This window comes from Phyllobates terribilis, unplaced genomic scaffold (genome assembly GCF_046119375.1).
Source record: "Phyllobates terribilis strain yellow unplaced genomic scaffold, ASM4611937v1 Scaffold_9__5_contigs__length_417890890, whole genome shotgun sequence".
Classification (NCBI taxonomy): Eukaryota; Metazoa; Chordata; class Amphibia; order Anura; family Dendrobatidae; genus Phyllobates; species Phyllobates terribilis.
This window is the reverse complement of record NW_027362769.1, coordinates 187,925,830-187,943,185: the sequence shown is the minus strand read 5'-3', so window position 1 is coordinate 187,943,185 and position 17,356 is coordinate 187,925,830. Positions and strand designations below refer to the sequence as shown.

Genomic DNA, 17,356 nt, shown 5'->3' with positions numbered 1-17,356 from the left:
TTCTGACATCCAGCAAAGAAATCCAACCAGAAACTCTCCAAAAACTCCCAAGATCAATGGAGGAGAAATCCCAGAAGCTCCGATGTTCCCTGGACCTCGGCCTGTGAGGAGGCTTCTGATCTCAGTGAATGTGACGTCTTAACGCTGCAGATCCCACAGATCACCGATCTCAGATCATTACAACCTATAAGAGGTCTGAACTCTCGATCTGCAGAAGAGGAGATTACTCCAAAAAATGTGATTTATCCTCACGATCGATGATTGGACGTTATACCACTACTCCAGGAGAATCAGAAACAATGGGCAACAATGTACTGTGTGTACAGCGACCTGGAAATACCAGAGGACGACAGATAGGGACCAAAGCCACCTGCTATATCAGTGCTGGAGCGTTATAAGAGGAGCTGATATCAGTCACATATGATGTAATGTCTGGAGGTTATATCAGTGCTGGAGCGTTATAAGAGGAGCTGATATCAGTCACATATGATGTAATGTCTGGAGGTTATATCAGTACTGGAGCTTTATAAGAGGCTGATATCAGTCACATATGATGTAATGTCTGGAGGGTATATCAGTACTGGAGCGTTATAAGAGGAGCTGATATCAGTCACAAATGGTTAATGTCTGGGGGTTATATCAGTACTGGAGCGTTATAAGAGGGGCTGATATCAGTCACATATGATGTAATGTCTGGAGGTTATATCAGTACTGGAGCGTTATAAGAGGGGCTGATATCAGTCACATATGGTGTAATGTCTGGAGGTTATATCAGTACTGGAGTGTTATAAGAGGGGCTGTATCAGTCACATATGATGTAATGTCTGGAGGTTATATCAGTACTGGAGCGCTATAAGAGGAGCTGATATCAGTCACATATGGTGTAATGTCTGGAGGTTATATCAGTACTGGAGCGTTATAAGAGGCTGATATCAGTCACATATGATGTAATGTCTGGAGGTTATATCAGTACTGGAGCGTTATAAGAGGGGCTGATATCAGTCACATATGGTATAATGTCTGGAGGTTATATCAGTACTGGAGCGTTATAAGAGGCTGATATCAGTCACATATGATGTAATGTCTGAAGGTTATATCAGTGCTGGAGCGTTATAAGAGGGGCTGATATCAGTCACATATGATGTAATGTCTGGAGGTTATATCAGTACTGGAGCGTTATAAGAGGCTGATATCAGTCACATATGATGTAATGTCTGAAGGTTATATCAGTGCTGGAGCGTTATAAGAGGGGCTGATATCAGTCACATATGGTATAATGTCTGGAGGTTATATCAGTGCTGGAGCGTTATAAGAGGGGCTGATATCAGTCACATATGGTGTAATATCTGGAGGTTATATCTGTACTGGAGCGTTATAAGAGGAGCTGATATCAGTCACATATGATGTAATGCCTGGAGGTTATATCAGTACTGGAGCGTTATAAGAGGGGCTGATATCAGTCACATATGATGTAATGTCTGGAGGTTATATCAGTACTGGAGCGTTATAAGAGAGGCTGATATCAGTCACATATGATGTAATGTCTGGAGGTTATATCAGTACTGGAGCGTTATAAGAGGGGCTGATATCAGTCACATATGGTGTAATGTCTGGAGGTTATATCAGTACTGGAGCGTTATAAGAGGCTGATATCAGTCACATATGATGTAATGTCTGGAGGTTATATCAGTGCTGGAGCGTTATAAGAGGCTGATATCAGTCACATATGATGTAATGTCTGGAGGTTATAAGAGGGGCTGATATCAGTCACATATGGTGTAATGTCTAGGGGTTAAATCAGTGCTGGAGCGTTATAAGAGGCTGATATCAGTCACATATGGTGTAATGTCTGGGGGTTATATCAGTACTGGAGCGTTATAAGAGGAGCTGATATCAGTCACATATGGTGTAATGTCTGGAGGTTATATCAGTGCTGGAGCGTTATAAGAGGGGCTGATATCAGTCACATATGGTGTAATGTCTGGAGGTTATATCAGTACTGGAGCGTTATAAGAGGCTGATATCAGTCACATATGATGTAATGTCTGGAGGTTATATCAGTGCTGGAGCGTTATAAGAGGCTGATATCAGTCACATATGATGTAATGTCTGGAGGTTATAAGAGGGGCTGATATCAGTCACATATGGTGTAATGTCTGGAGGTTATATCAGTACTGGAGCATTATAAGAGGCTGATATCAGTCACATATGATGTAATGTCTGGAGGTTATAAGAGGGGCTGATATCAGTCACATATGATGTAATGTCTGGAGGTTATATCAGTACTGGAGCGTTATAAGAGGCTGATATCAGTCACATATGATGTAATGTCTGGAGGTTATATCAGTACTGGAGCGTTATAAGAGGCTGATATCAGTCACATATGATGTAATGTCTGGAGGTTATATCAGTGCTGGAGCGTTATAAGAGGCTGATATCAGTCACATATGATGTAATGTCTGGAGGTTATAAGAGGGGCTGATATCAGTCACACATGGTGTAATGTCTGGAGGTTATATCAGTACTGGAGCGTTATAAGAGGCTGATATCAGTCACATATGATGTAATGTCTGGAGGTTATAAGAGGGGCTGATATCAGTCACATATGATGTAATGTCTGGAGGTTATATCAGTACTGGAGCGTTATAAGAGGCTGATATCAGTCACATATGATGTAATGTCTGGAGGTTATAAGAGGGGCTGATATCAGTCACATATGGCGTAATGTCTGGAGGTTATATCAGTGCTGGAGCGTTATAAGAGGAGCTGATATCAGTCACATATGGTGTAATGTCTGGGGGTTATATCAGTGCTGGAGCGTTATAAGAGGCTGATATCAGTCACATATGGTGTAATGTCTGGAGGTTATATCAGTGCTGGAGCGTTATAAGAGGGGCTGATATCAGTCACATATGGTGTAATGTCTGGGGGTTATATCAGTGCTGGAGCGTTATAAGAGGCTGACATCAGTCACATATGGCGTAATGTCTGGAGGTTATATCAGTGCTGGAGCGTTATAAGAGGAGCTGATATCAGTCACATATGGTGTAATGTCTGGGGGTTATATCAGTGCTGGAGCGTTATAAGAGGCTGATATCAGTCACATATGGTGTAATGTCTGGAGGTTATAAGAGGGGCTGATATCAGTCACATATGGTGTAATGTCTGGAGGTTATATCAGTACTGGAGCGTTATAAGAGGCTGATATCAGTCACATATGATGTAATGTCTGGAGGTTATAAGAGGGGCTGATATCAGTCACATATGGCGTAATGTCTGGAGGTTATATCAGTGCTGGAGCGTTATAAGAGGAGCTGATATCAGTCACATATGGTGTAATGTCTGGGGGTTATATCAGTGCTGGAGCGTTATAAGAGGGGCTGATATCAGTCACATATGGTGTAATGTCTGGAGGTTATATCAGTACTGGAGCGTTATAAGAGGGGCTGATATCAGTCACATATGGTGTAATGTCTGGAGGTTATATCAGTACTGGAGCGTTATAAGAGGCTGATATCAGTCACATATGGTGTAATGTCTGAAGGTTATATCAGTACTGGAGCGTTATAAGAGAGGCTGATATCAGTCACATATGGTGTAATGTCTGGAGGTTATATCAGTACTGGAGTGTTATAAGAGGCTGATATCAGTCACATATGATGTAATGTCTGGAGGTTATATCAGTACTGGAGCGTTATAAGAGGGGCTGATATCAGTCACATATGGTGTAATGTCTGGAGGTTATAAGAGGGGCTGATATCAGTCACATATGGTGTAATGTCTGGAGGTTATATCAGTACTGGAGCGTTATAAGAGGCTGATATCAGTCACATATGATGTAATGTCTGGAGGTTATATCAGTACTGGAGCGTTATAAGAGGGGCTAATATCAGTCACATATGATGTAATGTCTGGAGGTTATATCTCTACTGGAGCGTTATAAGAGGGGCTGATATCAGTCACATATGATGTAATGTCTGGAGGTTATATCAGTGCTGGAGCGTTATAAGAGGCTGATATCAGTCACATATGATGTAATGTCTGGAGGTTATATCAGTACTGGAGCGTTATAAGAGGAGCTGATATCAGTCACATATGGTGTAATGTCTGGAGGTTATGTCAGTACTGGAGCGTTATAAGAGGAGCTGATATCAGTCACATATGGTGTAATGTCTGGAGGTTATGTCAGTACTGGAGCGTTATAAGAGGCTGATATCAGTCACATATGGTGTAATGTCTGGAGGTTATATCAGTACTGGAGCGTTATAAGAGGCTGATATCAGTCACATATGATGTAATGTCTGGAGGTTATATCAGTACTGGAGCGTTATAAGAGGAGCTGATATCAGTCACATATGGTGTAATGTCTGGAGGTTATGTCAGTGCTGGAGCGTTATAAGAGGGGCTGATATCAGTCACATATGATGTAATGTCTGGAGGTTATATCAGTACTGGAGTGTTATAAGAGGCTGATATCAGTCACATATGATGTAATGTCTGGAGGTTATATCAGTACTGGAGCGCTATAAGAGGGGCTGATATCAGTCACATATGGTGTAATGTCTGGAGGTTATATCAGTGCTGGAGCGTTATAAGAGGGGCTGATATCAGTCACATATGGTGTAATGTCTGGAGGTTATATCAGTACTGGAGCGTTATAAGAGGCTGATATCAGTCACATATGATGTAATGTCTGGAGGTTATATCAGTACTGGAGCATTATAAGGGGCTGATATCAGTCACATATGGTGTAATGTCTGGAGGTTATATCAGTACTGGAGCATTATAAGGGGCTGATATCAGTCACATATGATGTAATGTCTGGAGGTTATATCAGTACTCGAGCGTTATAAGAGGCTGATATCAGTCACATATGATGTAATGTCTGGTGGTTATATCAGTACTGGAGCATTATAAGGGGCTGATATCAGTCACATATGGTGTAATGTCTGGAGGTTATATCAGTACTGGAGCATTATAAGGGGCTGATATCAGTCACATATGATGTAATGTCTGGAGGTTATATCAGTACTCGAGCGTTATAAGAGGCTGATATCAGTCACATATGATGTAATGTCTGGAGGTTATATCAGTACTGGAGCGTTATAAGAGGGGCTGATATCAGTCACATATGGTGTAATGTCTGGAGGTTATATCAGTGCTGGAGCGTTATAAGAGAGGCTGATATCAGTCACATATGGTGTAATGTCTGGAGGTTATATCAGTACTGGAGCGTTATAAGAGGGGCTGATATCAGTCACATATGGTGTAATGTCTGGAGGTTATATCAGTACTGGAGCGTTATAAGAGGCTATCAGTAGCAGTGTAGTTATGGTAGTTGCAGTTTAAGGCCACGGCCCCACTATCAGTATTTGGTCAGTATTCGGTCAGTATTTTTTCTCAGGAGTGGGAGACAAAACCAGGTGAGGAACAATCAGAGAAAAGGTAGAATAGAAACAAGTCACCAATTCTGCATTTATCACCCACTCCTGGTTTTGGCTCCCACAATACTGACAGAATACTGATAGTGGGGCCGTCGCCTTAAGGCCCCGTCACACATAACGAGATCGCTAGCGAGATCGTTGATACGTCACGGTTTTCGTTATGTTATGTCTGACAGGTAGCAATGATCAGGCCCCTGCTGTGAGATCGCTGATCGTTACAAAGCTTCCTGGACCATTCCTGGGTCGTTGCGCTCCCGCTGGGCAGTGTGCATCGCTGTATTTGACACCTCATCAACGACCTCGTTAGCGATTCACTGAGACATGTAGGCGTGCATAAATTGGACTTTTCCGCGCCCCTCGTCCCCGATTGGTGGTCGCTACAGCGTTCTCATTTTCCGCATAAAGAAGGCAACAGAATAGCGATTCCATCCTTTGTTTCCGACCTCGTGCTGGATTGCAGATCCTAGCAGAATTCTCCGGGCTGTTGATATCCGTTCATTCGACTGAGTCCTGATTTTGCGAATCGTTGTAGCGACCAAGGCCGGCCAATCAGAACGCAGTAGCGTCCACCAATCGGAGATGAGGGGGCGCGGAAAAGTAATTTTATGCACTCCTTTGTGACACAGTACAGTCCCTATCAAGCTGTGGATCGTTGAAATAGCTGCTGTGTGAAAGCGTCCCAACGACCGCCGAGATCGTTAGTTAGATCGCTGGGGCGGCCGAAATCGTTGGGAAGTTCTTCATGTTTGACAGCTCCCCAGCGATCACGAAACGACTCTCCAGCGATCCCAAAACCGTGACGCGCTAACGATCTCGTTATGTGTGACGGGGCCTTAAGTTGCAGTAGTATTATTATCAGTATTATTCGTCGCTGTGTATCAGGAGAGATTTGGGTGTTGTCTGACAGGAGGCAAAGTGCGTTGGGCGTGAAGAGATTATTTAACCCTAGATTTGCCGGCAGTGACAGACGCCAGCGCCAAGAGCGAATCAGGGAGCGACACGACGCGTTATTTACATAGAGCCGAACCCTTGAATAATAAGATATTCTACAACTTACAGATTTCTGTTTGCTTTATATCCCCCATTGTCTTCAGCTTCTGCTGCTGTGGTGGAAAGAGAACATCCACTGACAACATGTAGGAGAATACCGCAGGTCCCAGGTCTGCAGTTTGCTACAATGTATCAGTGCAGGCAGGAGTGATGAGGAGAGAAGAACACTGAGGATTGTCAGATACTCTGTGGCGAACCCTGAGTGACCGGGAGGCGGCAGATCTGGATGATCACACAAAACGCTCCCATTGTAGGGCTCATTCACACCTCAGTATTTGGTCAGTACTTTGCAGCAGGGTTTCTTTGCAAAACCAGGAGTAGAAGAATCAAAGGAAACGTTTAATAGAAAGACTGACGACTGCTCTGTGTTTCTGAGACGCGCCTGGTGTTGGCATAGAAATACAGATGATATACTGATAAAACAGTGGTGTGTGAATAACGCCTTACTCCCAGCAGCAGAGATCTAGAAATAAATCTGGAATTGAAACAAAATGCATAAGAGACGCGTCAGGCTGTGCCCACGATGCAGAAATGCTCAGGATTTTTCATTCGGATTGTGCATGCGGATTGTGAAGCGTTCTTCACTTGCATTTCCGCATGCGGGTTGACAAGCGATTTTAGCATCACTTGGAAAGTGCTTGTCAATTTGGTCACACTATATAAATCCATGCAACCGGCAACCGGCATATACAGTGTGACCAAGTAATAGTGAAAAAAAGAATAAAAATGGTAAAAAAAAACAAAAAACATATACTCACCTTCCGATGGTCCACATGCGACCACGTGACCCGTCACATGACTAAATGACGTCATGGCAGGTCCTTTTAGACCATCGTGAGCTGCCGGGGAGCCAGGACGCATCACTATGGAGACTGAGGGCCATCAGAAGATAAGTATAATGTATATTTTTTATTCTTTTTTTTACAGGTACTATGGTACCCGGGTCTGGATGAGTCTCCTCTTCTCCAGACCCGGGTACCATCCGCACATTGAATCGCTTCATATCCGCATGTGCACATGTAGTCATACAGATATTAAGCGATTCAATGCAAGACAATGGAGGTGAAAACACCACAATTCCGCAAAATAATTGGTAGTGCTGTGGATTTTTCCGCAATGATAATCCGCAGCGGAAATTTCTGCAGCATGTACACAGCACAGCGGATTATCATTGGGGAACATGGCAGACCTTCTACCAAGCGTTTTTAAGTGTGAATGCAGCAGAATTGCCGCTGCAGAAACGCTTAAGAAACGCATAGTGGGCACACAGCTTTAAGGTCAGGAGATCCAGCGGCAGAAGAGCTGACAATCTAACCAACTATACCGCGCCGGCAGCACGTTGTCTCCGTACAACAACGGGCGCCGCCCGCTCTCTGCAGGTACCGGGGGCCGCACCTCTTCTGATGCCGACAGAGCAGTTTCTTGCTGCGCACGTTTCACAATTCATGTTCCAGGTGAAATCCAAAATCAATATTGGCCGAGCAGGATCCGGAGTGACGCGTCACACTGCTCGAGGGGCTCGGAACCAAATCTCAGATCATCCGGGATCACAGCAGCCGCGTGCACGTAGACTGTCAGCTCTTGTGGACAGGGCTTCGGCTGTATACGGGGTATATACAGGTACAGAGCAGGGCCAGCTCAGGGACTGTGCCAGTGTTCGGGGGTGTTATGTACGCCACCCAGCAGGCGCCCCCCGAGCTTCACACCCATCACCTGCGAGTGCCGGCTGCTCCTAATAACGGGGCAGAGGGCACAGGGGTGGTCTGTGCCATGCAGCGGTCGTCTCCACTTATAGGTTGGGGAGACCCCAAGCTCTATGTATCTCTCGTTGCCACTGCCAGTTACTCTCATGACCTGTCCCAGAGCTGGCGCCCGCCTCACACGATCCCGATAGTCATCTGATATCACGTACCCACAGGAATGTCTGATGTGACTGGCACAGACAAAGGCGCCAGTGTGGGCTCAGATCCGCAGGTGCCCATCTCCAACCCTCTAATGCCCAATATTGGGTCAAGATCCCACAAGTTACTTGATCTCTCATCTTAGTTATCAGTGAAGCTGACTGGTAACAATAGTGGGCACCGCTGCCAACGGCACAACAGTGACGCACAGCGGGCCAGAAGCCTCTGCTGTACCGGGAATTATAGGCAGCGACACTGGGCTCTGTGCCAGGAACATCAGGATCTATCACTGCCAATGGAAAGATCCGCCACCATGTAACATCCGCAACGCACAGCAACAATCCGAAAATCTGCACAGATCCAATACTTCTCACAGCTGAGCATTTGTTACATTGTATCCAATAAAGGCAATCCTCTTACAAAATCATCTGGGGCTCCAGACTATTACATTGTAACAAGCTAGCTAGATCTAGGGTGACCGCAGCTCTGGAGGTGACTGGAGCATGACACGATGTAACAGCAGAATAGTGACTGCAGCTCTGGAGGTGACTGCAGGATACGACGTGATGTAACAGCAGAATACTGACTGCAGCTCTGGAGGTGACTGCAGGATAAGACATAATGTAACAGCAGAATAGTGAGTGCAGCTCTGGAGGTGACTGAAGGATAAGACATGATGTAACAGCAGAATAGTGACTGCAGCTCTGGAGGTGACTGGAAGATACGACATGACAGTGTGGAATGAGCAGGGGATTTGGTTATTATATGATGTGACCTGCGTATTCTCTCCAGCACAGGCCAGAGGATTTCCTCCAAGACTTCGGCATTGGTAGCCGGGATTCCTGAGCCGGGGGCTTCTGTACGGCGGCTGGGATGGGGGAGGGGTTGCACATCTCAATGTGCTCTTGGGTCTAAGATAAAGTGTCAGCTCTGTGACAAGACATCAGAAGCTGCTAGACTGAAGGATGAGGCCGGAAATAAGATGCTTCCTGCTGCAGCCGGGAAAACCTTAAAATAACCTCGGAGAAGCGGCACGGAGGAGCCGGAAACTGCTGATCTGGCAATTCCCAAAGAGAGCCCCCAAAAAGAGAGGGGGCAGCGCTCACCGCACCTACATTTTTGGGCTTTTCTGGGAAATTATGTCCAATTTGCCCTTTTCTCAGTTTTTTTTTGTGTTGTTCCAATAAACGCGAAGGAAATAAAAGCGTGATTGTGATAATGTGCTGGGAGAAATCATTTTCTGAAGCAATTTCAAGGTGCCAACACTTTCAGCCGTGACTGTATGTGCACACGTGTCCCACCGCAGCCGCCCCGCACCGGGGACATATGGGCACACGTGTCCCACCGCAGCCGCCCCGCACCGGGGACATATGGGCACACGTGTCCCACCGCAGCCGCCCCGCACCGGGGACATATGGGCACACGTGTCCCACCGCAGCCGCCCCGCACCGGGGACATATGGGCACACGTGTCCCACCGCAGCCGCCCCGCACCGGGGACATATGGGCACACGTGTCCCACCGCAGCCGCCCCGCACCGGGGACATATGTGCACACGTGTCCCACCGCAGCCGCCCCGCACCGGGGACATATGTGCACACGTGTCCCACCGCAGCCGCCCCGCACCGGGGACATATGTGCACACGTGTCCCACCGCAGCCGCCCCGCACCGGGGACATATGTGCACACGTGTCCCACCGCAGCCGCCCCGCACCGGGGACATATGTGCACACGTGTCACACCGCAGCCGCCCCGCACCGGGGACATATGTGCACACGTGTCACACCGCAGCCGCCCCGCACCGGGGACATATGTGCACACGTGTCACACCGCAGCCGTCCTGCACCGGGGACATATGTACACACGTGTCACACCGCAGCCGCCCTGCACCGGGGACATATGTGCACACGTGTCACACCGCAGCCGTCCTGCACCGGGGACATATGTGCACACGTGTCACACCGCAGCCGTCCTGCACCGGGGACATATGTGCACACGTGTCACACCGCAGCCGTCCTGCACCGGGGACATATGTGCACACGTGTCACACCGCAGCCGCCCTGCATCGGGGACATATGTGCACACGTGTCACACCGCAGCCGCCCTGCACCGGGGACATATGTGCACACGTGTCACACCGCAGCCGCCCTGCACCGGGGACATATGTGCACACGTGTCACACCGCAGCCGCCCTGCACCGGGGACATATGTGCACACGTGTCACACCGCAGCCGTCCTGCACCGGGGACATATGTGCACACGTGTCACACCGCAGCCGTCCTGCACCGGGGACATATGTGCACACGTGTCACACCGCAGCCGTCCTGCACCGGGGACATATGTGCACACGTGTCACACCGCAGCCGTCCTGCACCGGGGACATATGTGCACACGTGTCACACCGCAGCCGTCCTGCACCGGGGACATATGTGCACACGTGTCACACCGCAGCCGTCCTGCATCGGGGACATATGTGCACACGTGTCACACCGCAGCCGCCCTGCATCGGGGACATATGTGCACACGTGTCACACCGCAGCCGTCCTGCACCGGGGACATATGTGCACACGTGTCACACCGCAGCCGTCCTGCACCGGGGACATATGTGCACACGTGTCACACCGCAGCCGCCCTGCATCGGGGACATATGTGCACACGTGTCACACCGCAGCCGCCCTGCACCGGGGACATATGTACACACGTGTCACACCGCAGCCGCCCTGCACCGGGGACATATGTGCACACGTGTCACACCGCAGCCGCCCTGCACCGGGGACATATGTGCACACGTGTCACACCGCAGCCGTCCTGCACCGGGGACATATGTGCACACGTGTCACACCGCAGCCGCCCTGCACCGGGGACATATGTACACACGTGTCACACCGCAGCCGCCCTGCACCGGGGACATATGTGCACACGTGTCACACCGCAGCCGTCCTGCACCGGGGACATATGTGCACACGAGTCACACCATAGACACTTACAGGATTTCCTTGTTAGTCCTGAGTGAACTGGAAAATCCCCCCCGACCACATTGGGCAGATTCCAGGGTCGCCGGAGGGCGAGGATGGGAGTCACCACGTTATATACTGGATACATTGTGTCTTACAGTGTAGGGGGCCACATACACGGGGGACGTCTGCTCTTGTCACCTGGCATACGAGAGACCAGCACTCTGGATTTATTTCTGGTGGATCCACATTATTTGTACCCACATACACCAGGTCGGGGGTCTCTATATAGCAATAGCAGGGTATCCCTGTATACAGTGGGGTCTGTGCAGTATATAGGGGGCTCCCCACACACCAGGTCAGGGGTCTCTTAGGAGTTGGGGTTTTCCTGTATACAGTGGGTTCTGTGCAGTATATAGGGGGCTCCCCACACACCAGGTCGGGGGTCTCTCAGGAGTTGGGGGTCTCTCTGTATACAGTGGAGTCTGTGCAGTATATAGGGGGCTCCCCACACACCAGGTCAGGGGTCTCTCAGTAGTTGGGGTCTCTCTTTATACAGTGGGGTCTGTGCAGTATATAGGGAGCTCCCCACACACCAGGTCGGGGTCTCTCAGGAGGTGGGGCTTCTCTGTATACAGTGGGGTCTGTGCATAGGGGGCTCCCCACACACCAGGTCAGGGGTCTCTCTGTATACATTGGGGTCTGTACAGTATATAGGGGGCTCCTCACACACCAGGTCAGGGGTCTCTCAGGAGGTGGGGTTTCTCTGTATACAGTGGGGTCTGTGCAATATATAGGGGGCTCCCCACACACCAGGTCGGGGGTCTCTCTGTATACAGTGGGGTCTGTGCAGTATATAGGGGGCTCCCCACACACGTCGGGGGTCTCTCTGTATACAGTGGGGTCTGTGCAGTATATAGGGGGCTCCCCACATACCAGGTCGGGGGTCTCTCTGTATACAGTGGGGTCTGTGCAGTATATAGGGGGCTCCCCACACACCAGGTCGGGGGTCTCTCTGTATACAGTGGGGTCTGTGCAGTATATAGGGGGCTCCCCACACACCAGGTCAGGGGTCTCTCTGTATACAGTGGGGTCTGTGCAGTATATAGGGGGCTCCCCTCACACCAGGTCGGGGGTCTCTCTGTATACAGTGGGGTCTGTGCAGTATATAGGGGGCTCCCCACATACCAGGTCGGGGGTCTCTCTGTATACAGTGGGGTCTGTGCAGTATATAGGGGGCTCCCCTCACACCAGGTCGGGGGTCTCTCTGTATACAGTGGGGTCTGTGCAGTATATAGGGGGCTCCCCACACACCAGGTCAGGGGTCTCTCTGTATACAGTGGGGTCTGTGCCATATATAGGGGGCTCCCCACACACCAGGTCGGGGGTCTCTCAGGAGGTGGGGTCTCTCTGCATACAGTGGGGTCTGTGCAATATATAGGGGGCTCCCCACACACCAGGTCGGGGGACTCTCTGTATACAGTGGGGTCTGTGCAGTATATAGGGGGCTCCTCACACACCAGGTCGGGGGTCTCTCTTTATACAGTGGGGTCTGTGCAATATATAGGGGGCTCCCCACACACCAGGTCAGGGGTCTCTCTGTATACAGTGGGGTCTGTGCAGTATATAGGGGGCTCCCCACACACCAGGTCGGGGGTCTCTCTGTATACAGTGGGGTCTGTGCAGTATATAGGGGGCTCCCCACACACCAGGTCGGGGGTCTCTCTGTATACAGTGGGGTCTGTGTAGTATATAGGGGGCTCCCCACACACCAGGTCAGGGGTCTCTCTGTATACAGTGGGGTCTGTGTAGTATATAGGGGGCTCCCCATACACCAGGTCGGGGGTCTCTCAGGAGTTGGGGGTCTCTCTGTATAGGAGGAGATACCTGTGCACAAGTTTCGGGGCTCCCCCCCCCAGTCCGGGGCTCCCCCGCTCGGCCCCCGCAGGGTGTGTGGCCCCCGGGGCCCCTCGTTACTCACCAGGACGTGCAGCAGCCTCATCCTCCTCATCCCCCTACAGAGCCCGGCTGGAGCCATCATGTGACTGCCACGTCTGGCCGCGCAGGCGCACTCAGCAGCCGCGGAGAATGCCGGGACGTGTAGTTTATGCTGCAGCGGGACAGGTGATGAGCGACCTATGTGTGCGGGACTACAACTCCCAGCATGCTCCAGCGTCCCGACATGCACCTGGCGTCTCCTCGGAGACTCTGGGACTTGTAATCCTTAGGCGTACAGGTTCATGGGTACTCTGGCACTTCTAGTTCTAGCACAGCCCAATGACCGGACTCCTGGGAGGTTTCACCTCATTTTCTCACAGAATAGCTCCTTTTGTTCTGGGAAGGATGCGGTTAAGGGGTTTTTACCACAATGTGCGGTTTACGTGCGTCTGCTTCATGACGTGAGCTACAAGGTTAGGCTATGTTCACACATGGTGTTTTCTGCAGTTTTTTATGCTTTTTTTATGCAGATTTTTCAGCTGTGTATTGCAGCACCAGCAAAGTCTATGAGATTCCTTAAATCTCATGCACACATCATGGTCATTTCTTGTTCAGGATTTTGTGCTTTGCAAACTAGAGCGTGTCACTTCTTTGGTTATGTTCACACATTGCATTTTTGCTGCGGTTTTTTTTTCTGCAGCAAAACCTGATCTCTTGCCAGGAGGTTTATTCAGGAGTTTTCTTGCTTTTTTTTTGCTGCGGGTTTATTTTTCATTGTCCTTTTGTCTTTTTATGCATCTGCATAAAGTTCAGTGAAAAAAAAAAAAAAATCTCATTCTGGTTTTGGCACAAAAAACGCTGAAAAACCTGACACTTGAGTTTTTTCAGCGTTTTTTCGCGTTTTTTTTTTACCTGCTCTATTCTGCAAAAAAACATGGAAAGCACAAAATACTGATTTAAAAAAAAAAAACAGGTGTGCACGAGACTTCTGGAAACTCAGAGACTTTGCTGGTGCTGCAAAACGCAGTGAAAATTTGCATAAAAAAAAAACAAGATGTGTGTACATTGCCTTTCAGCGGTTTTTCACCCATTGGAGTAACGGGTGGTGAAAAAAAATGCACCAAAAACGCAGGTGTCAGGTTTTTCAGCAGTTTTTGTGCCAAAACCAGAATGAATTTTTTTTTGTTTCACTAAACTTTACGTACATGCATAAAAGAGACAAAAGGACAGTGGAAAAAAAATGCAGCAAAAACGCACCAAAAAAGCAAGCAAAGTCCTAAACAAACCTTCTGCCAAGAGATCAGGTTTTGCTGCAGCAAAAAATACAACGTGTGAACATAGCCTTATCCACTCTGTAGCAGCGGCTGTGGTTCTGGATCTTCCTTCATTTTTACCGCTGATATTTTTCTCTTTTTAGCCGGCCTGCACAGAGGGCTCGGACACACTGCCGCTACTGTCATTTATGTGGAATCAGGCGGCAGCTCCGTGGGCACAAGTCCTAGGGCCGCATTCACACTCAGTGGTTTTCATGCGTTTTTTGAAACTTAATTGTCCTTAAAAACTTGGCATTTCCACTCCAAAAAGTGCACAGAAAGACCCAGTGTGCGCACAGCCCTACACAGACGCAGGCGCTCAGTTTGTCCTGGGTATGTTTAGTGTTTTCAGGCGATTTTGGAGCAGAATCCTCTTGAGAAATCATCGTGTGCACAAACCATTATAGAGCGTTACTGCGATATTCAAAGAATGAGGTGAAAAGTGTAAAAATCTCCAGCAAAACTGCGCCGGACGCGGTGATATCAGGAATCGAGAAACGTTTGGCTGCATCGAAAAGGCGTGAAATGATCTCTAAAAGGCCTAAAGTTACAGATGAAACTTCTCCTTTCTATTTTAGGTAACAACATACATAGATTTTCATCGTTTACATTTTAAAAATTACAAAGAGTAAAATGGGCTGATGTGAAAGTTTGGGCGTCCTTGGAGATTTGTGCTCAGATAACGTTGACCAAGGTTTCAGACCTTAATTAGCCTGTTAGGGTTATGTCTTGTTCACTATCATCGTTAGGCCTGGTTGATGATGAAAATTTCCAGTTTTATAAAACCTCAGCCTCCTCTAACCTTGTGCCAAAAACATCAGCCATGAGTTCTTCTAAGCAGCGGCCGAGCTCTGACAATGGTGGAGGCCACAAAGCTGGAGAAGCTATAAGAAGATAGCAAAGAGTTTTCAAGTTGCCCTTTCCTCAGTTCAAAATGTTATTAAGAAATGGGAGTTACCAGGAACAATGGAGGTCAAGATAAAGTCTGGAAGACCAAGAAAAATGTCAGCGAGAGCTGCTTGTAGGATTGCTAGAGAGGCAAATCAGAACGCCCGCTTGACTGCAAAAGACCTTCAGAAAGATTTAGCAGACTCTGGAGTTGTGGCACATTGTTCTACTGTCAGAGACACCTGCACAAATATGGCCTTCATGGAAGAGTCATCAAAAGAAAACCTCTCCTGTGTCCTCACAATAAAATTGAGCGTCAGAAATGCAAAAGAACATCTAAGCAAGTCTGATACATTGTGGAAACAAGTTCTGTGGACCGATGAGGTAAAATAGAACTGTTTGGCCACAATGATCACAGGTATGTGTGGAGAAAAAAGGGCAGAGAATTTCAGAAGAAGAACATCCCACTAACCATTAAGCATGGGGGTGGATCAATCCTGCTTTGGGGTTGTGTTACATCTAATGGCATGGGGAACAATTCACGGGTAAAGGGAAGAATGGATTCAATGAAATTTCAACAAATTCTTGATGCAAACATAACACCATCTGTAAAAAAGCTGAAGATGAAAAGAGGATTCTACAAATGGATAATGATCCTAAACACACGTCACAATCCACAATAGACAACCTGAAAAGGCGCAAGCTGAAGGTTTTACAATGGCCCTCACAGTCCCCTGATCTGAACATCATTGAAAATCTGTGGCTAGACCTCAAAATAGCAGAAATGCAAGACGCCCCAGGAATCTCACAGAACTGGAAGAATTCTCCAAGGAAGAATGGAGGAAAATCCCTCAGACAAGAACAGAAAGACTCTTGTCTGACTACAAAAAGCGTTTACAAGCTGTGATACTTTCAAAAGGGGGCGCTACCAGGTACTAACCATGCAGGGGGCACAAACTTTTACATCGGCCCATTTTTCTTTTTTGTAATTCTTAAAATATTGAACAATGACTATATATTTTTTATGCTTAAAATACAAAGGAAATGTGTCGTCTGTAACTTTAGGCCTTTTAGATCATTTCATCTCCAACTTGTTTCACTGTTCACAATAACAGGAATTTTGACCAGGGGTGCACAAACTTTTACATGCCACTGTATCTGCAGAGTTCCCTGTCTGTGGATTTCTCGTGTGACCTCCTGACCTGTTGAGATCAGAGAATTAACGCCATCATGACGACCCTTTTCTTCTCCATCATAATAAATCAGAACATCCCTGTCATAGACGTAATTGTAAAATCTATAAAGCATCTCATAGTGAACAGTGACACAAGGCTAGCACTCTGTCACTCTACATGACCCCGATGCAACTGGGACCCCCCTGCTGTGAACAGGTAATAAAAGTGGGTTATCTGATGGATTGCAGACACAAAGTCTAGGCACAGCCTACAGAAGAATAATGTGTGAGGTGACAGATTTATGGCCTTTTCCTCCCTATGTCAGAGAACTGCAAACAAACTGCTGTGAGCCCGGATTCCAGTTATTATTGTTTTAGTGTGAACAGGAAGGCCCAGCAGTAAAGGCAGACAAGTTTTCAGCGCCGTCGCGATCATAACACATTGACTTACTTCACTGAGTGGTCGCCGCATCAGTCCCAAATGAAAATGTGGTGCATAACAGTATATATTCAATGTGTCCTATCTATGGAAAGCTGAAATCATAATAGGAAATATGCCATTAATATCTCCCACCTGGGACCTCCAGGGGCGAAGACATCCAGAAAGTTGGCGATTAATTTTTGGGACATTAGCCACATCCCATAACCAGGCCCCATATGAGCTCACAGAGGAGAGGTATGTGGTTGTGGTTTTC

At 47.9% G+C, this 17,356-nt stretch overlaps 1 protein-coding gene across 1 annotated transcript in view; it reads right to left on the bottom strand.

Annotated features, from left to right (window-relative positions):
- Positions 1-13,479, bottom strand: part of PDIA5 (protein disulfide isomerase family A member 5) — a 43,460-nt gene extending 29,981 nt beyond the window's left edge. The window contains exon 1 of the mRNA XM_073647522.1: positions 13,330-13,479. Coding sequence (XP_073503623.1) covers positions 13,330-13,389 — 60 coding nt within the window. The 5' untranslated portion in view covers positions 13,390-13,479. The remainder of the gene's footprint in view (positions 1-13,329) is intronic.
- Positions 13,480-17,356: the final 3,877 nt, after the last annotated feature.